Source organism: Lepisma saccharinum, chromosome 13, assembly GCF_977018435.1.
Source record: "Lepisma saccharinum chromosome 13, izLepSacc3.1, whole genome shotgun sequence".
Lineage (NCBI taxonomy): Eukaryota > Metazoa > Arthropoda > Insecta > Zygentoma > Lepismatidae > Lepisma > Lepisma saccharinum.
Window position 1 is genome coordinate 63,215,643 of NC_139241.1, and position 20,854 is coordinate 63,236,496.

At 38.6% G+C, this 20,854-nt stretch overlaps 1 protein-coding gene across 9 annotated transcripts in view; it reads left to right on the forward strand.

Moving 5' to 3' along the window:
• The window catches only part of Vinc (vinculin), a 158,621-nt gene that overhangs the window by 78,283 nt on the left and 59,484 nt on the right, over positions 1-20,854 (forward strand). For all 9 annotated transcript variants that reach the window (XM_083134335.1, XM_083134336.1, XM_083134339.1 and 6 more), the window contains exons 9-13: positions 5,722-5,858; positions 7,105-7,235; positions 9,699-9,850; positions 12,298-12,475; positions 17,091-17,288. In XM_083134335.1, coding sequence (XP_082990461.1) covers positions 5,722-5,858; positions 7,105-7,235; positions 9,699-9,850; positions 12,298-12,475; positions 17,091-17,288 — 796 coding nt within the window. The remainder of the gene's footprint in view (positions 1-5,721; positions 5,859-7,104; positions 7,236-9,698; positions 9,851-12,297; positions 12,476-17,090; positions 17,289-20,854) is intronic.

Genomic DNA, 20,854 nt, shown 5'->3' on the forward strand with positions numbered 1-20,854 from the left:
CCAAAAATTATTTTAAAAAATTTGTCACCACTCAAAAAATGTCCTCGCACTTGGGCACAAAACGACACCTATGCACAACATTCACGGACGAAAAGCTAGAACGCAGTGAAAAATGAGTGCCGATTCTTGCAGCTGCTTGAAATTCTATTTTTAGACAATGCCCTGTTGCAACTTGTTGACACTTGTGCTAGAAAAAACAAAGGTTTCCTTCAGTGCACTTCGAAATTCCATTCTCACAACGCAGATTCAACAACCAGTCTTCCCCCTCCCCCTGCTTGCACCCTCACGGAAAAATTTCATTTTAACATCGGATACTGATAAACAAGTTTCCTTCGAATGCAGTTAACAGGTGGGAGTGAAAAGCATTGCTTTAGAACAACAAAGCCAGTCTTCCTTTGCCGGCAATAATTTGACCTTGAAAAGAGATGCAAAAGAGAAGTCCCGTTTCCCTGCCTTTTCACCTCCATTTTCATGAAAAAAAAAAAAGGTGCAGGAAACATTTCTGTTAAATACATGTGTTAGGAACAATATATAAAAAAAAAATCGAAATTCTAGCCAAAAATAGAAAAGTTATAACGTAAAAACTACGACCTTGACACAGCGTCTCGATCAAGACGCTTAGGACCGTGAGGGTTACATTTGGGTATCTCGATCGAGATGCTTGGGAAACTAAAGGTTAATGTAAGTTCAATACTTTACTCAATTATTTCTGAAACACCCGGTATTGTAAAAGTATGTTTTAGTTCAGGTACATACTTTCAATTTCGTACTAGGACAGCTGAGCGGAAAAGTATTGGCTGGCATCAGATATCAATGGAATCGGCTCATCCTTACTGCAAATCTTAACATATTTTTTTTTGCTCTTAAATATATTTCAAAATGTGCAAGAGCATCAGACTTTCAATTTTTTTTGTCTACACTCGTCAGTTGCAGATTACATTACATTAGAATTTGCAGAATGTAAAATTCCTCACAATAATTATTGCAAATTGAATTTTCACTAATACTATGGTATCACTTCAGAGCAGTACCACTGATGTCAGCCAATACTGACTTCTGTGTATAAAATGAGCCCTTTTATAAAACTGTATTGTACTTGAATATAAAATTAGCCCTTTTGTAAAACTGTATTGTACTTGTATATAAGTAATTCACTAATTTTTTTGAAAGTATGGTTTTCCTTTGAAACTGAGAGTTAATATAATATCAGATGACATTTTATAAGCTTTCCACCCTTTAAGAATACAAATAAATTGGAGATTAGTAGTAGTAAGTGGGTAAGTAAGGCAGAGGGATATCGGAGAAAAAGTTACTTATTTATTGGTTAGTGGCAGAGCTCTAACAGCCATGTTTTATCACTGCAAACGCTAGGAAGAGAAAAAGGTCAGTGCGTTTGTCTGCAGCCATTTCTGTCTCCTTAGCTCTTCACTTCACCTGCAATAGGCACCACCACGAGATATGTAGAACACTTAGAATATTGTTGATATGGTGCATCCTGTACATACTGTGTGTTATTTTATAGCAGTAGTTGTGGGTCACGGGCCTTTTTCCTTCCTTTGAGGTATTTTTTTTTTTACTAGAAAGGTCAGATTATTCAGTACTCTTTATCAGCAGATAATTTTACTGCGCGAAATTTTGTGATTTTATTATTTTTAGGGAGTGTAAAGTGTCTGAAAAGACATTTTTTTATAGTCACTTGGTTACATACAACAAGGATGTGAATGAAACATTTCTTTATTGAGCATTTGTAATTTTGTATGGAATCCTCTGGTATTGATATGGTCAAATTTCATGTAGTACTTCATTGGCATTTGAAAATATTATAAAAATATACAAAATTGCCCACTTCATAAAAATATAATATCTTAGGGAATTACATTTATAATCGATACATGTTATATAAAAATATGCCGGGTGTTCCGTTCAAATCTCCCTAATTTCAATTAATTACTGTGAACGAAGTACGATGAATTGTGAAATAACTATAACACCAAATGAAAGGCCAGATCTTGAAGTTTTGTTTTCATGACATTAAGTTGTCAGTTTGCTCACTACGCAGCGCCACGGTCGCATAATGGCGACTGTTCAACAATGTGCGCAGGCAGTAGTGTGGTATGCTGAGACAAAATCTGTGATTGCTACGCAACGAAATTTCAGACGAGTATACGGAGGAGTTGCACCTGATGCTAAATCAATTAGGCTGCAGTTTAGTAAGTTTCTAACAACCAGCAGTGTCCTAAATCAATCTGGTGGAGCTCGCGTCGTGTGTCAGAAGAAAAGGTGGAAGACATTCGGGCGGGGTTTTAGAGAAGCCCAAGTAAATGCATCCGCCAGGCATCTAGGCAATTCAGTGTGCCTCCAACAACAAAGCATCTAGTTCTGCACAAGCGGCTTCGGTTGTATCCATATAAAGTGCAGTTTGTGCAACAATTGAAGCCAGATGATAAGCTGCGTTGCAAAGAATTTGGTATGGAAACCCCGCTTGAATTTCTTCCACCTTTTCCTCCGACACAGGACGACTAGCTCCACCAGATGTTTTAGGACACTGCCGGTTGTTAGAAACTTACTAAACCACAGCCTAATTGATCTAGTATCAGGTGCAACTTCTCCCTACACTCGTCTGAAATTTCGTTGCGCTGCAATCACAGATTTTGTCTCAGCATACCACACCACTGACTGCGTGCGTTGTTGAACAGTCGCCATTTTTATTTATGCGACCGTGGCGCTGCGTAGTGAGCAAACGGACAACTTCAAGTCATGAAAACAAAACTTGAAGATCTGGCATTTCATTTGGTGTTGCAGTTATATCACAATTCATCGTACTTCGTTCACAGTAATTAATTGAAATTAGGGAGAATTGAACGGAACACTCTGTATAATTGAATTACAAGTTGTTTCATAGTATGGGTAAAGGAATGTGAATGATAGGCTCGTGATCCCTTTTTAATTATTGTTTCACATGCACATTTAAATTTTTGATGCATGGGCATTTATTGTAGAAGTTAGTATGTTCAGTTTTTTTCTATTTATTGTTATCTTGCGTACCTCTGTGCTCTATTCATTGTTGAAATATTTGTGTAAACAGTGAGTAACTAGTTTGAAGCCCTGAGTGATATTGTGCTCTAAAAAGTCATAGCTCGAATTATCATAGTTTGTGGATGGACTGATATCGGGAAGGTACCAATGTAAAATTTACAACAAATATTCTCCTGGTCAGGTATAAATTGGCAAACTTGGAAATTTACTAAACAAAACCACATAAATATCATATTGGCATAAGTAATATGTGGTTCAGTATAGGTGACCCATGCCGTATTAAATTGGACTTTTAACCAGTGTTATAATTTTCTTTGTGGCATGTGAGACTTTCCTATATCAGCTATAATTCACTAGTTTTCTATTCTACCTTGATATGGTGTAGTAATAACACCGTTGACTTGTAATTAGGGGTTCTGGGTTAGATCCGCTGTGGTGGCACATTGCAGTGTGGTTGTTTGCACTTTAAACTGTACATCCAGTCCCAATTAGCCTATCTGAGCATAAAGTGGACTTAAAACAAACATCCTGAACTTGGGTGGTCTTTGTGATTGTCCCTTTATCATATCTTCACTCATCCTCATCATCGTGATTATTCAAAAGTACCAAAAAAGCAACTCCAAGTAACAAAAATCAAATCAAATATATACACAGTCACATCTGTATATTACGGATGATTATGAAACCATACTTAATCCCTAAAGACTGAAGAAGGAAGTTTCCAAAATATCAGTTAAAAACAAGTGGTTAAAGGACCATATCCATACAGTATGATTGTCAGTAATTTTACCATTTAACTTTATTGGCCAATACCTATATATTACAGCTAAATCTCTTTCTAAATAAAAAGACTTTCTTCTGTTCAAAACTCTTGCCCTCTGAGCACTGTTCCTCTTACGTTAAATAATTTACATGCTAGGGATGGCCGATACTGATCAAGTTCCAATATAAAATTTACAGATACTGATAACTAATATTCTACCGATCTGATATAAAATTACAAATGGTTCCTTGACCTCCTTAATAAGTGTATGTAACCAGATGAATGAAGCTCTTGCAATGCAAAAGAAACTGCATATTTAGATAATTACTTTGAAAAAAGATAGAGTGGAAATTATGTGTTTATGTCCATAAAAATTGTAGATAAATTGTATAATTCATAGATATATCGGATCAGTAATTTTACCAATAAATTGATATGCCTAATTGGCCGATACGGTGACAATTAATCTGTCCCATCCCTATTATATGCTATGGCTACAGATATGTGAAATGTAATGGTTATAAGGTGATTTTTTTTAGAGTAAAACGCATACATACAAGGGTCATTTGAAAATGTCTAAGAATGACTGACAGATGGCCGTAGTAGTTCAGAACTATGCATGCCAATGGAATTCTCCACCCTTCAAGTGAACACATTCACAATATCTTCCAAGTACCTTCCCTTGTTTTGTGTCGAGAGGCAGGAACAGCAGAGCAAGTGTGAGTGTAGTGCAAAATGGAGAAAATTGAGCACGGTGCAGTGATAAAGTACTTCATGAAAAAGGGAATGAAATTGACTGAAATTCTTGCCAAAATGAAGGACATTTTAGGGGACTCTCCTTCATTTGCCACCGTGTCAAAGTGGACTATCGAGTTTAAACATGGTCGTGAGAGCTTAGAAGATGACTCACGTAATGGAAGGCCAAAATCGGCAAGGATGGCAGAAAAGATTGAAAAGGTCCATGATATGATGTTGGAGGATGGTCGTCTGAAAGTGCGTGAAATTGCTGAAGTTATAGGCATCTCAGGTGAACGAGTGTTTCGTATTTTGACGGAACAATTGGAGGTGAGAAAAATGTCTACAAGACGGGTGCCGCATCTGCTAACAGTCGATCAGAAGTGAATGCAGATTCGAGTGTCCAATGAATGTCTGGCCAGTTTTAAGTACACAACCGATTTTGTGTGCAGATTCATTACTACAGCTACACTACTAGATGAGAGACAAAAGAACAATCAAAAAGTGGAAGCATCATGATTCACCACCACCAAAGAAGGCGAAGGCTGTCAAATCAGCAAGAAAGATCATGACGTCGATTTTTGGGGATGTGAAGGACGTCTTTTTGATAGAATCTCCAAACTGGATCCACCATCAATGGACAGTGCTATGCGAACCTTCTCGACAAACTGGGGACACAAATATTCATGCAAAAAGACCAGGATTGAAGAAGAAGAAAATCGTCATGCATCAGGACAATGCCAGCCCATGTACGCGTGTTGTTGCAATTGCAAAAAATCAACAAATTGAAGTATGATTTGCTGCCACAACCCCTTATTTGTCTTAACTGGCACCCTCAGACTCTCGTGTTTTCCCAAAGCTTAAAAAATTCCTCGGTGGAAAGTGGTTTTCATCAGATGAAGACGTGAAATTGGCAGTGGAGGACTATTTTGCAAACCTGAGGAATCTCTTTCGTGATGGGCTCATGGCGCTGGAACATCGCTGGATGAAGTGAATTGCTCTCAAGGTAGACTGTGTAGAAAAATAAAACCAAATTCAACAGGTAACTGTTTTTTTTCTTCCTCATTCGTAGAACTTTTCAAATGACTCTTGTAGCAGGATGTTTTTTGTACTTATTTAAGAAAATATGATATGAACCATGACCACTATGCAAAAAAGTTCATTTAATTTGGTCTTTTGTTACACAGGTAGCAGAAGGCCTTCCAGGTGTCCAAAAGGCAGAGATCCTTGGCTTGTGTGACGAAGTGGACATCCTGTCCCGTCAGCTGGGAGACTTCTGCCGCAGGGGACAGGGGAACTCTCCTCAGGCACAGACCATTGCCAGGTATTTACAACTTCCAATGTATCAGTAACAATAACAAAAATGTGAATTTTTAGATAAAAAAAATGTGTATTTTTAGTAGCCATTACAATATTTAAATACATAAGCATATTTTCAATAGAAAGTAAGACTACATCAGTAACAAATCCCATGTAACTGATATTTGCCATACATAACAACATGTGAAATATAGTATTACTTGAAGAGGTTTTCTCGGGCAATCAGCCAGGTGATTTCCGGAAGGCTTCCGAGCTTTCGAGAGCTAACGTCACTCTCATCTTCAGGGAATTAATTGCTCTTCAATATTCGCCGCCAGGAAAGCTTCAAGAATTATTATATTATTACTTGTTCCAAATACCAGTTGCATGGCTTAAGAAAAATACCATGCAAGTACTGAAATGTCAGTTCAAGAAATGTGGTGTTTGTTTCTGTAACCTATGTATGTTAGAATAACTACATGAAAACTAGTTGCACAGATATGATTATTTCAATATATTAATGCATGTGATTTTGTTTTGAAGTACACTTGAAACATGTGTGGAACAAAATGATAAAACAGGGTTGCAGTAAAAGTTTCACTATTACTGATGTTTATATTACATGAAGTTTTCAAAATCCTTAATTGTTTTATATTTTTTATGAGCGTGAGGTTCCAAATTTCAGATATTTGAATATTGATATCTCGGATTAGAATGAACAGAATTACCAAACATTCATCATTTAGATATTCAGTTAATCAGTTTCTTCATTTAAAAAAATCGATCATAGAGAGCATGCTTAATACAATAGCGTTGTACTGTTCTGGAAGGGGAAAACTGTACAGATGTAGTTTAGGGGTTTTATTTTGCAGGTTAAAAATAGCATCCATTGATTGTTACTTTGTACATGTTATCTGCATGTAATGAGTGATTTTATCATTCACTACATCATTTTTTTTTTGCATTTTCTACGTAGGTTTTCCAGTGTAGTTTATTCACTTTTTTTAAAATTCAAAGATGCAAGAAATATTAAAGATTAATGGCCACAGAAAAACAAACAAAAGTTCATATTGATAATATTAATAATGAAATGAATAGAACTACATGACATCACTGTTGTAATTGCAGTGTGTACTGTTTTAATCAGTAAAGCATACTATTAGAAATGAAGGGAGGAGAACTTGTTATACATTGGCCTTAGCACATTGAACATTATGCTTTGTTATCGTGTCGTTTGCACATGAAAAGTACGTTGCTATTTCCTTGTCCAGAAATCTATCCCAGAAGCTGTATGAACTGAAGAATAAGATTCAGAATGCAGTTGTGAATAGAGTTGTAGAGGACTTTGTTGACATCAGCACCCCCTTGAGGCAATTCACGGAAGCTGTCCTCACACCAGAAGGTAAGTGGAAGCTCTGTGCTTAGGATTGTGACGAGGTAATAAGGTTTTTATTCAAATCTCCAGTAGAAATCAATTTTTCTTTTACTTTACAATCATACATACACAACTTTTGTGTAAAATTTTGGGAGAACACACACTCCCTTCATCACTTATTTTTTGTTTCATTAATGTTGCAGTTATAAATAACATTAATCAAACTAAAAGTGAGTGTCTGATGAAGGGAGCGTGTGTACTGCTGAAATGTTGCAACAAGAATTACATGTAACAACTGTAAACTACAAGATAAATAATTCTACAATGCAAGCAATATGTACACAACTACAACCTCGGTGACAATGAAGTTCGACCAAAAAGGAATACGTGATTAAATGCACAGAGGCATAGTCGGTGGAATGGGTGACCCGCAGAAGTGACGCATGTGTGTAAGAGGAGGCGTGTGAGCAGGCAAGAATTGTGATCCCAGCATGTTGCACCCAAGGTCACGTAAAGAACGAAAACGGGGAACTATACGCGTGACATTGAACTTCGACCAGGCACCAGACCCATACGGAAAATTCCAGATAGTGGTGTATTTGACGGAAGCATGACGTCACGGACACGATAAGAGAGTCCGCCGTATATAAGCGCGTGCTGTGCACCGAGGAACCGCAATGCATCATCACCATGGCCAGGGGCAAACCTATTGACTACACCGTGAGGAGAAGAGTGGTGGAGTTGCAACGGGATGGACTCAGTGAACGGGAAATAGGGCGCCAACTGAACTTACCCAAGTCAACTGTCGAACGGGAAATAGGGCGCCAACTGAACTTACCCAAGTCAACTGTCCACTGCATCATCAAACACCACCAAAATACGGGTACTACAGAGCCAGGTAAGGCCCCCGGTCGAAAACGCCTGCTGAGCGTGCGTGACCTACAGATATTTAGGCGCTATATCCAGACCAACAATCATGTTTCTGTGGCCGAATTACGACTGTGGACTAGAGAACGCTTTCACATTGAAGTGTCAACCAGAACCATTCGCCGTTACCTACAGCGATGCGGTTACCGAGTGTACAAGGCGAAACGTAAACCCTTCCTTTCCATGTTGAACAAAGGCAATCGACTACGGTGGGCACGAATGTACCGGGGATGGACATTTCGGCAGTGCAACAGGGTTTTGTGGACGGACGAATCCATTTTCAATGTTGTGTACGGGAAAATACGGAAAACAGTCATTTGTCGGAAGGAGGAACAGAATGAAGCAAAATGTTATGCACGTCGGGTACAGAAACCTGCGTCAGTGATGGTATGGGGATGCATGACGGCATCTGGGGTTGGCCCACTACACGTCTATGAGGGCATTGTGAATGCACACGCCTATACACGCATACTGGAGCGGCATGTTCCCACAGTGCGAAGGCACCTGTTCCACAGGCGGCGTCTCATCTTTCAACACGACAATGCCAGGCCTCATACAGCGTGGCTGACAAGAGAATGGTTGACTCGCCATCACGTGCGAACTCTGCCATGGCCACCATCGAGTCCCGACCTCTCGCCCATTGAGAATGTGTGTCATGTTCTTAAGCGACGTGTGCAACAGAGGGGACCCACGACAGTGGCTGCTCTTATCGCCTGCCTGCAGGAGGAATGGCACCGCATCGATGTGGAATACCTTGAACGACTCGTCCGCAGCATGCCCCGACGCATTGCCACAGTTATTCGCCGACGGGGCAGCGTAACACCATGGTAAACAGGATCCCCTCTAACAGTGGTCGAACTTCAATGTCACGTGTAGATGGACGAAAATGTTTTATTTTGTGTGGACAACATACATTGCTGCGTTGCAGCGGAAATTTATGTTTTCCTTTGTTCCATGTAGCCTGCTGAATAAAATATGTTCAGCATATGCATGTGTTCTCCTTCTTTCACAACGCACTCCTATATTTGTGACTGGTCGAACTTCATTGTCACTAAGGTTGTATGGCATTCATTTCTAATGCCCAATTATCTGATAATTCTTTGGATTAGCAGTAAATGTATGCATAAAGGTCAGGCTGAGATTAGGGTGTAGAAGAGGGCTTGGGGAGGCTACAGCTCCAGGCCTCCATATCCAAAGGGACCCTTACCAAAATAAGAATGATGAGTCACTGAAACTGATGAATATTTTTTTCAAATGAATTTCAACCATGTTGTACTATGAATTTAAACAAAATGTGATGTTTGTATTTGTAATGAATGAATGTATCATCATTTTGATGCAGTTCACATCTTTCTCAAAAGTGAAATGCAATAATTGGAAACAGTCAGTTAAACAATGAAGTACCCAGCAATTAAACTATTGCTAGTAACCTGGTAACAGTGCTACGTTTCAAGATAATGTATTATATTTTTCACTGCAAGTGCAGTGTTTACTAATGCTATTTTCTTCTATAAATGTGACTAGGTGAATCTTCAAGGATTGAAGATGTTTCTGTACTTGCAGGAGCTCCCGGTCGTGACCAGAACTTTGCAGATAAGGCTCAGCAGCTGCAGCACTTCTCCTCCCGGGCTGCCAAGACAGCTCGGATGGTTGCAGCAGGAGGGAGCAGCGGCAACAAGAAACTAGCGGAGACTCTGCTTGCGTCAGCGAATCAGGTTTGTATTGTAAACTCTTATCACTACAAATGTTTGTTACCTCGTGGATGTTTGTCTTAAACTTAGTAAAAAGCACAGATTCCTATATCCTATGTACAGATGTTACATCTCAAGGTAAAATAAGCCGGGCCCTCATGGCGGAGTGGTTAGCACATTGCGCTATACTTGCCTCGTTCTTTGGATCCCCAAGTGGCATCAAAGCACGCTGGTTTCCTTTGGAAATCTGATCCTCCCACCCTCGAGAATATTGCAATCCTGCGACGTGTGCAGGGTGAGCATGCTGTCAACAGGCTGGACGTTGCCAAGTCACATCCTCCCCCAAGGCCTTCTCTTCGCCGCTTTTCACAAACTCCACAACAAGAGAGCAGTGTGAGATGTATATGCGAGTTCGTATTCTCGGGGATTGACAAAGTGTATTTTTTTTATCTAGTTTATTGTTATATCTTAGAAATATTACGGGAAAACAGAGTTTGTATCGACATGTGACGACCGTGGGACACAACCGAAGTTCCAGATCATTCAACAAACCAAGATAATCCTCAACCAAGCACTTCCGGAGCACCGAACAGAAAAGTATTCAAACCCAAAACGTTGAACAAAGTCAGTTATTTGTGTGCAATGTGCACAAATATGTCGAAAAGAAAAAGCTAGGAAAAGGAGCCATTGCAGAGACAGCCAAAATATTAAAGTTAGACAGAAAAACCGTGCGAAATGTGATTCGGAGAGGTCCAGTCACACCAAAGAAGTGTGGAAATAAGAAGGGAAAATTTTAACAAAGTGGACGAGTTTACTTGTGATTTCATTAGACGCGAGATTTACAAGTTCTATAGTAAAGGACAGTCACCGACAGTGAGTGAACTATTGAAACTTTTAAAAAGTGTGTCGGACTTCCCTTATGAAGAAACAACGCTTTGAGATCTAATAAAAAAACTTGGTTTTCGGTTTGGTCGCTTAAGGAAAAAGAATGTAATAATGGAATCGGCGAGAATTGTTGCTTGGAGATACCGGTTATCTACGGAGACTACAGGAGCTGCGTTCAGAAGGTTGCAAACTCATTTACTTGGACGAGACTTGGTCCACATTAAATTCTCTTATTAGCCTAAACGTTATAAAATGCTATGCAAGATTGGACGAATCAGATGATTATTATGATGTATTTTCGGGTCACAGAAATAATGAAACACCATAATTAATTATATGTGTCGATTTATTTATTTATGTCACATGCTTTGAGTGCAGCGTGTCGACTTCCCTCCGCCGCCCTCTTAAAGCATGGCAACAACGCGTTGCCTGGAGCTTTGTTGGGGTGATTTTGCTAAGGAGGTCTTGGCTCATTAGAAGAGGGGCGGGCAGGGTACGATTCCAAAGGCAGCTGCCTGGGGAACCAATGAACATGACAACTATACGATGCCAGGGGTCCCGGGTTCGAATCCTGGCCTGGGCATGGATGTTTGTGAGTGCTCATCCATCAATTTCATCATATCATCACTCATCCCTATGTACGTAAATATAGCCAAAAGGGCACAAAATGCGAAGTAAAATAAAGCAAATCAATCAAGGTAAAATAATGTACATCTGCCCAGGAAACATGTCACATGTAGAGACTGGATTTTCTGATGTAATTTCAAGTAGTAGGAAATTTCAGTTTTATGCCTTAATGTGCTTTAAATTATTCTTATGAATTTTTAATTGGAAAAAAGCTATTCCAGAATAGCATTGTCAAAATTTTGCAAGGCTCTCAAATCTATATTACATGAAAATTCCATAACATTATATTGCGAAATTCCACCTTAGTTACAGCTAATTTTGCAGTAATGTTAACACTGCTGAAAAATTATAAACATGACTGTCTTCAAGTACATTGAAGAAAGTACCAAACTATTCATAAAATAAAGCACTAAATCAATTAAATCAAGAAATTTGAAAAACGTTAATTCTGCAAATGTGATTGCAAACAGTTAATATATATGAGTGGCTTAAAGAAACTTGTCATTGTGTGTTTTCATTCTCAATCTTGAAACAACTTTATTTCACAAAACATATTGTTTGAAATATTTTGTCTATATATATTGCAATGATCCTTAACTGCTTGGATTCAATTATTACATTTTGTTAATATGCTACAGCTACGAGAACTATAGTGTTTGGAAAGTACAGTTACATTACAAGCATAAATAGTAACTATTGTCACTGTTTATGATTGTAAAAATATTTTTTTCAAGAATTATATGGTTGGTCTGATCTACTGGTCAATCTAAATTTTCTTCAGTCTTAAATTCACACCACTCTGGAAATGAATACAAAAGTAGAGTGGATAAATTATAAATAATGTTTAGGCATCAGATTTAAACATTCCTGCACATTGTATTAAGTATTTTAAATTAAACAAATGGAAGATGATTTTAATGTCTTCTCCAGATTTTATTAAATTGGTTGTATGTGTACAGGTGGAGAGCTTGACACCTCAGCTGGTGAACGCCGGCCGCATTCGTATGGCCTACCCAGAGAACAAGGCTGCAGACGAGCACTTCGAGAACCTCCGCTGCCAGTATGCAGACAGCATCCAGAAGGTCAGGGCCCTCTGCGATGATGCTACGGACTCTGCAGACTTCATCAAAATATCAGGTATGTCCAGTGTCTGAATAAGCAGGGACAGTGAGGATGTGTATTCGGTTTCGTGAGAAACCATTGAAGTCTTCTTTGAGCATTCACATTCCGTCTGTCCCTAGAGTCACCATGTTTTTCAATGGAGAAAGGCCCATATCCATACAGTATGATTATCAGGAAAAAAAAAATACCCACAATAATAACTCATATGGTCATGAAGGAACACAAAGATATCCACGGTAGTCCAATGTAACTTCACTTGACCTCCATGGTTCAATGTGGCACGAAAGTTAGAATGTTGGGATCTGCTGCTGCTGCTGTAAATATCGCCATGTGACTGGGATGCACAAGGGGAGCAAGATGGTCCAAACCACACCATCAAAATTTTGGGAGAGGGAGAATTTTTCCTTAAAATGATATAAAATTCAACATGTGTGTGTTTTTATAAAATATATGTAAATAATGGTGTACACCTTTGCACTATGCTGCAGTATGTAAGATGAGGCAGCGGAAGGGGAATCAGTATATTTCCTTGGTAATTACTTTAACTGGTTCCAAGTCACTTTTGCTACTAGTTGCACCAATTTTAATCTGTTCGATGAAGAAAAGGAAGAATGTATGGAGGACAGATCTAGTAAAGTGTTCATTAAAGCTCTTCAGTAATGAAGATAATTGTAGACATGCTGTGTCAGGCATGTATCCAATGGGGGCTTAGGGGGCTCGAGCTGATCTCCCCCCCCCCCCTCGAAAGTTTTCGGTTTACACTGGATAAAATGAGGTTTTTGATTTATTCCGGTGGTAAAAGAAAAAAATGTGACTAATTTAAGGAGAGGAATAATTATTGAGGCAAGACTGAGAATGTTCTGTAACCCTGTCATTGATAGCATCTATCCAAGGTGGAGTACAGGGGGTTCGACCCTCCCCCCCCAGGAAATATTTCAGTTTACACTAGATACAATTAAGATTTTTGGCTTCACAATAATTTAAGGAGATAAATAATTATCGAGGAAAGACGAAGAATGTTCTATAACCCTGTTATTGTTAATAGTCCGTATCCAAGGTGGGGATCAGGGGGCTTTAGCCCCCCCCCCCCCCCTAGGAAATTTTACACTTTATACATTAGATAAAATTAGGTTTTTGGCTTCTTGAATAATGTGACGATACTTAAGGAGATAAATAATTATCGAGGCAAGATGGAGAATTTTCTATAACCTTGTTATTGTTACTAGCACGTATCCAAGTTGGGGATCAGGCAGCTCTAGCCCCCTTCAGGAAATTTTTCTGTTTACGCTAGATAAAATTAGGTTTTTGGCTTCTTGAATAATGTGATGATAAGTTGAGAGAAATAATTATCGATACAAGATGGAGAATGTTCTATAACCTTGTTATTGTTAATAGCCCATATCCAAGGTGGGGCCCAGGAAATTTTTCACTTTACACTACATAAAATTAGATTTGTCTTCTAGAATAATGTGACGATAATTTAAGGAGATAAATAATTATCAAGGCAAGGTGGAGAATGTTCTGTAACCCTGTTGTTGATAATATTGCACGTAAACTTTCCTTGCGCTTTTGGGGTTGTTGCAGCAAACTTGAGCACTAGGTAAAGATTTGTCAGCATTTGGAAGCTGCACAAGCAGGATGATTCGTTGTAATTTTTTAATCTCTGGAAAGGGCGAGAGGGAACGTTCTTGAATAAGAGAAGGAGTCGGACTACTGGCAGTATTAACGAATCGTTTCATCTGCCGAGTGTTCTAGAATATAATGAGGTTATAAATACCTGGATTCAATTTCCCGGTTGATCTGTACAAAGAATCGGTTAAAAAGATTTCAGGATTATGTGTTGCAGCTCATACAGTTGATTAGTCAGTGTCCATTGGTAGCTTTATAAGATCAGGTAATTCGAAAATGAAAAGGACTAAATACCGTAAAGTAATGAAGTCTACTACTAGTTCCAGTTTTGGTCCAAAGCTGAAGACATGACGACAGCGGAACTTCGGACCCTCAGTGCAGTGCTAGTTTGGGTCAAGAGCCAAAGAGATCGAATGTCTCTCTCTGTGACTATTTCAGCAGTACCGGGTATTGGAGCAGTTTATTAAAAAAGAAATAAGCTGCACAGATCAACTGAAAATCAAAGTTTTGAATGATGATTTTGTTGTGCTCGAACCAAATTCTGTGTATTGTATGCAGTCCGAGAATTTCATGGCAAAAAAAACAAAAAAAAAAAAAAAAACTTTTGATTAAGCCTACTGAATTCAACATGCACTCAGACACTTAACTACCATAAAGGGACAGCCGAAAATTTTATGAATCTCGAGAAGAGAAAGCAAGAAGATGTTGCATATGGAGACATTTTGGCGGAAATTGCAGGCTCTACCAGAACCCAAATTAGGGCTTTTGCATACCGTGCCATTGCTCTACCAACTGAGCCACCGAGCCACCCATGACTTACTGATATTTTGCTAAAATATATACATAGTACTTGTCCTGTGTATGTCAAATCGTAAGATGTTGCCTGTATAATGAACAAGCACAGAAAATAAAGCAGAAAAAAGAAAAGTGAGGGCCATTCCCACCGGTTGAGAATACATTTTACTTCTGTAGTCAACACGAGCTGCCGCTTCGAGGTGACGATGACAGTGGCCTACTAAGGGAGATTTCACACCGTGCCACCTGAGGATTTCACAAATCGAACATAGGTTTGTGCAGCCTTTTGTGTCGCTACGGTGTGAAATGTTGCTGTTGGTTTGGTCATTCCAAATATGTATCGCGTGTCCGTTCGGTCTGAAATCTTCCAAAGTCTTGAAGATCCAAGTCACAAGGATGGAAAATTAGGGCTTTGTTAAGGTTAGGTGCAAAGTCATGCGACAACACCCTAAAGGATAATATCCAAACCAGCAGGAAGAACACATCTTACTTTAGTCTCCAATACGAAATGATAATAACTTCTGGTGTGTGGATTTTAAAAGATGTGTCCGAGATAAAGAGTGTCGTGGCCAGGAGTTTTAGAAGGCAGGGTGCGAAATCCTGGCAGGGGGTGGGGTCCCACCCTCAACACTTTTGGCCTCAAAAATCCCCCCCCCCACTAAAAATTTTCGGGGCAGGAGAGTTTTTGTTACAGCAAACAAAAAATCAGGAATTACTTTTAATTTAAAAAATTTACTTTGCTAAGAATAATATCAAATACACACACAAATTAGTGTAGTTGTGAGTGTTCAATGCTTCTCCTCTCAAGAGATCTATTCAATATCTATATCAGTATGCACAAAGAAAGTAAAACAAGAATGCAAGACAGTAATAACTATGAAATCTAATTGATTTACATTAACATGAAGCAAAACTAAATAAAAACTTACATATAATAAAACCACTTCAACTATTTCATAATTTATTAACATCTTTAACCAGTTAGTAAAGGAATTAGTTTGCCAGTTTATAATATCTGATATATATATAAAAGTAACAAATTGATTTCTTTATTTACAATTAATAACAATAACAATATATTTTTAATTTAGTAATTTTTTACTTTTAATAACATTATAAATATGTATATCGTATAATTTATACATATGTTTGTGTGGAGGGGTGTTGTAGATTAAGATCTTTCTCCCCCACCAGTCTTCAATGATTTCGCACCCTGTTGGAAGAGAGAGGGGTTATGCATACTATTTTTGGTGGTCACTCATTTTGCCATCTTTTCTGTCTTTAACGTTCTTTTCTTAAGGAGAAGATACTTGGTCAAATGGGGTTATGACCCCACCAACCCTCCCATGGTACGTCACTGGAGATAAATAATTGGTTGATTTGATGTTTTAAGTCCCCCTTATGCACAGTAAGGCTAATTGGGACTGGACATACAGTTTAAAGAGGGACCCGAACCACAATGTTCCTCCACCGGGTATCGACCCCAGGACCCCTTGATTACAAGGCGACGACGCTACCACTGCACCATCGGGGAGGCCCTGGAGATTAATGAGTAAGCATTTGATCATATTGGGAAACGAAACATTAGATGTGTTGGGAACGGAATGGTTTTCAATGTGCATTTATTGTTTCGCGATCAAGCTGTATTCAAGAAGACTTCCTTTGTTTCATGCCGATACATGACATGACTACTGTGACACAATTTTGAACACTTGCGAATGCTTAGGCCTGGATGTGAACAATTTGGGTGGGTTTCGACTTTTATAAGAACTCCAAACATGGGAGAACAAGACACGTTAGTGGTGTTCAGGCTCAAATCGGAGAGAAATATTCGAGAACTGTCTGCATCCAGTCTGCAGCCCACAGTTTGAATCTCGACTTGTCGAGTCTGTAGTAGATTGTCCATCCTGTGCCTTTCCATGTAAGATGTTCACATTTTTCAAGAATAGAACTAAGAAATAAATGCCAACATGTTCACTGAAATAGATGGGAACTTTAGGGACATGGTGTACATGTATAACACACACAATTTAATAGGAATAATAAATGTAAGAGGCACAGTAAAAGCAGAGCCATTCTAATACTAGAAATAAATATAGATTGAAAACATTTATTCATAATGATGGTAAGTACAAATTTGCTTAAGGAAAAAAATAAAATTCAAGTCCCTACTTATTACTAAATGATTGTTCCATTACGTTTCCAGAGGACCAAATCCAGAAGCACACCATTCTATGTGAAGAGGCTATCAGGAACCAACATCCACAGAAGATGGTGGACAACACATCCAGCATAGCAAGGTTGGCCAACCGGGTGCTGATGGTGGCCAAGCAGGAGTCTGACAACTCGGAGGATCCACAGTTCATTGCACGTGTTAATCAGGCTTCTGATGCGGTCCAAGGAAGTAAGTGGAATGCTCTCTGAAATTAGAATGTAATGTTGATTAGACGTTTCAGTTGCCTACAGCTAGCTTTGCGACCAGCAAGGTGCCTTCACTAAGAACACTAGCTACCATAAAAGTCTATTATAACTTTTGTGATACCTCTTGCTAGAAAATCCAAGTTGAAAAAATTGATGGGCCATGCTCCTGGCTTGGTCATGGTGTCTTTGCCTTCTTTTCCTTCATCAGTTTTATCGTATTGCTTGTCACAATTAACCAAAAGTGGCAGAAAAGAGACATAACCTCATTCAGTCAATCGTTAGGCTATGCTTTCGCAGTCCATGTGCTCATTGAAAATCAGGATCAATCCCTCTTTTGCCCTTTTACAATATGTGAAGTCTCTGTTCATGCTGGATGATACCTGCATTATTCCTTGACATGTTCCACCCTATATGTACTCTTGGCCTGGCAGTGTCCTTAGATGACCAAGGATTGAGTTGGTGTTTTAAGTCCACTTTATGGACAGTAAGGCTAATCGGGACTGGACCTACAGTTTAAAGTGGAATACGAACAACTATGTGCCTCCACTGGGTATCGAACCCTGGACCCCTTGATTACAAGGTGAGGATGCTACCACTGCACCATCGGGGAGGCTCTAGATGACCAAGGGTTTCATGTTTTAGTCCATATTCTGGTTCCTATTTTCAGGTGTTGTAAACATCTTTAATGGATTTGTTTATTCACATTTTTGTGGACTGTTTCTCTTCAGATTCTTGATTGCAAACTTGTCAAGACATGTTCTGAAGAACAGTGCCTTGCATATCCCACACCTTTGCCCTAATTTTTCTGATTTGTCCATGGTGGTGCTCTCTTTTCACGTAACACTAGTGATGCTTATGTCTTAAGTCAGACTGGCCTCGTATACACTGCTTGGATTATCTCTTTTTATGTGATGTTAGTGGTGTGGCATTAAGTAAATTGCCAATGAGTGGTTGGTCATCATTGGTATCCAACATATACAAGTTTCATGCCTAGGGGTACACAACTAATTGTCTTAAATTTTACTCCCAATCCTTACATAAAGTATACCCAGATGACATTGAAGGATACTTTACAGACCCACCTGTTTTTTGTTGTTTTTTTGCCATAATTACAAAGTCTCCTGCCTTGTTCATTCCCTTCTTCCATTCTCTTATGATGTACAGTACTGCTGTTCACTCTGCAGTCCATGCTGAATTATGTGTGTAAATGTGTGTAACCAATCTCTCCACCTCCTTCCTTTTTGAGGATGTCTACCTATGCTATCAGGTTCTCATCAAGGCCCGTGTTGACGTATATGTGTGTGACCAACCTCTCGCACATCCTTCGATTTGGAGTAAGGCTACCTTTGCCCTCTGATTCTCATCAAGGCCCATGTTGAAGTATATGTGTGTGAAGAACCTCTCCACCTCCTTCGATTTGTAGGAAGGCTACCTTTGCCCTCAATTTCTCATCAAGGATTGTATTGAAGTATATGTGTGTGATAAACCTCTCCACCTTCATCCATTTGTAGGAAGTACCTTAGCCCTCAGGTTCTCATCAAAGCCCTTGTTGATGTATATGTGTGTGACCAACCTGTCCAACATCTCTGATTTGGAGGAAGCTACATTTTCCCTCAGATTCTCATCAAAGTCGGTGTTGAAATATATGTGTGTGACTAACCTTTACACCTCCATCCATTTGAAGGAAGGCTACCTTTCCCTGAGATTCTCATCAAGGCCAGTGTTAAAGTATGTGTGTGACCAAACTCTCGACATCCTTCGATTTACACGGTTGCTACATGTCTGGAAAACCTAGAACTCTGGGAAATGTCAGGGAATTTTGTAAGTTCGTTTGGAATTTTTGTGCATTTTGGATTCTGCAAACAAAAAGTTGCAAAATGAACAAGCAGTTCACTTCCACATCTGGATTCGGTTGTTGTGATTCCACTCCCAAAAAAGATTAAGTTTAGAAACTTGTTTCTTTCATTCTTATGATTCTCAATCTTGTGCAAAATTATGGTTCCTTCAAATTTCTGTAATAAATTTTCACTTTTATAATACTAAATATTAGAAAGAATATCAAAGAAAAACTTGCAGTCCAGATATCTGATTGATACCAACATTGAATTTTCGCGATGCGCGAAATTGCGAAATGTGAAAAAAAGATGCAATTTTGAACATTCTGCACGTAACTACACCACCAATGATGTAATTATGCATGAGTTTTATTCGCGAAGTAATGCGAAATGTGTGCTTTTCCACGAAATGAACGCTTTTTTGTGAAATAACCGTGAAATATCATCAAATTAAGTAGAAAACACGCAAAAACCGGCAATCAAGGTTGTGCGCGCAAACTGTCGATTTGTAACTAAACGTTTGCCTAAAGTTTCCTACCACTTGCAGCTGAAGAACGTTTTATCTTCGATCACATCAGGAAGACGATGTAAATTGGGATTTCCCATACACATAATCTCAGTTCGAAAACTTCGCTCCCTGTCAAGCTGCATTCCTTTCTTCCCCCGAATGTCTACTCAACTTCCAGTTTTATTGAACTTGCTAGCTGTAGCAGCGATAAGATTAGTCTGTTCCTGCACATCAAGGGAAACAATGGTGTCATTTGTGTTCAGTCATGAATTAATTTTGTTTATCATCATGTGATTTTCAAAATGTGTTTGTGTATGTGCAGTAGTGATTATTTTATTTGTTGGACAGCAAAGATATCCTTTAAATACATACAATGAATAAATCACTTGAGATATGCAATTTAGAAATGAAGTGATTTTGTGTTGGTATTTTCTTGTTGGGACAGCTAAGTACTTGTGTATGTGTACAGTATAGAAAAAAGAAGTAGATTATCAATTTATAGCTTTTTTTGTATGTTGTTTCCTCTCATAATGAACAAGTGTGTGCCAATTTTTTTTTCCACCGCTGATCTAACCTTTTATTTACCGCTCCCCTCAGTTTTTATTTACCATAAATTTGTCTCCCTACTGATTGATAACTAAAGTACATTCACAATATGATCATAATTATTGGAAAGGTTGGTGAAGATGAGATTATTGTCTATTATTTTATAGATCTTAGTCTTGTTGGCATTTCCTATAGAATTCCTACATGCAACAAAAAATTCTCCAGATGCTGTGTACTTATAAGTAGGGGCATGCATATTTCGTTTTTGACGAAAAAACGAAATTTGAAAAAAAACATTGTAGTGTTAATTTTTCATGTTTTTGAAAGGTGTGAGGTGCATTTTGTGACCATATTTTGTCACGAAATATTGCAAAATGAACTGCAAAAAGCGAAATTAACTCTTAAACACAAAATTCAGGGTTTATTCATCGACGCGACACGACCTTCCGAGGTCTGAATTATCCTGAGAGTTATGCAATTCTCGGAAAATTGATTAATTCTGCTGTTAATATTGGAGAAGCAAAAATGGACTCCTTTACACAGAAATAAACTTAATACTCTGATAACTACATAAATGTGCTATTAGAAGTGAAATGTTAATTCTGTGGAATAAGTGTAGTTTTTAAATCAAATTTAGGATTATTTTCACAATTTTAAAAC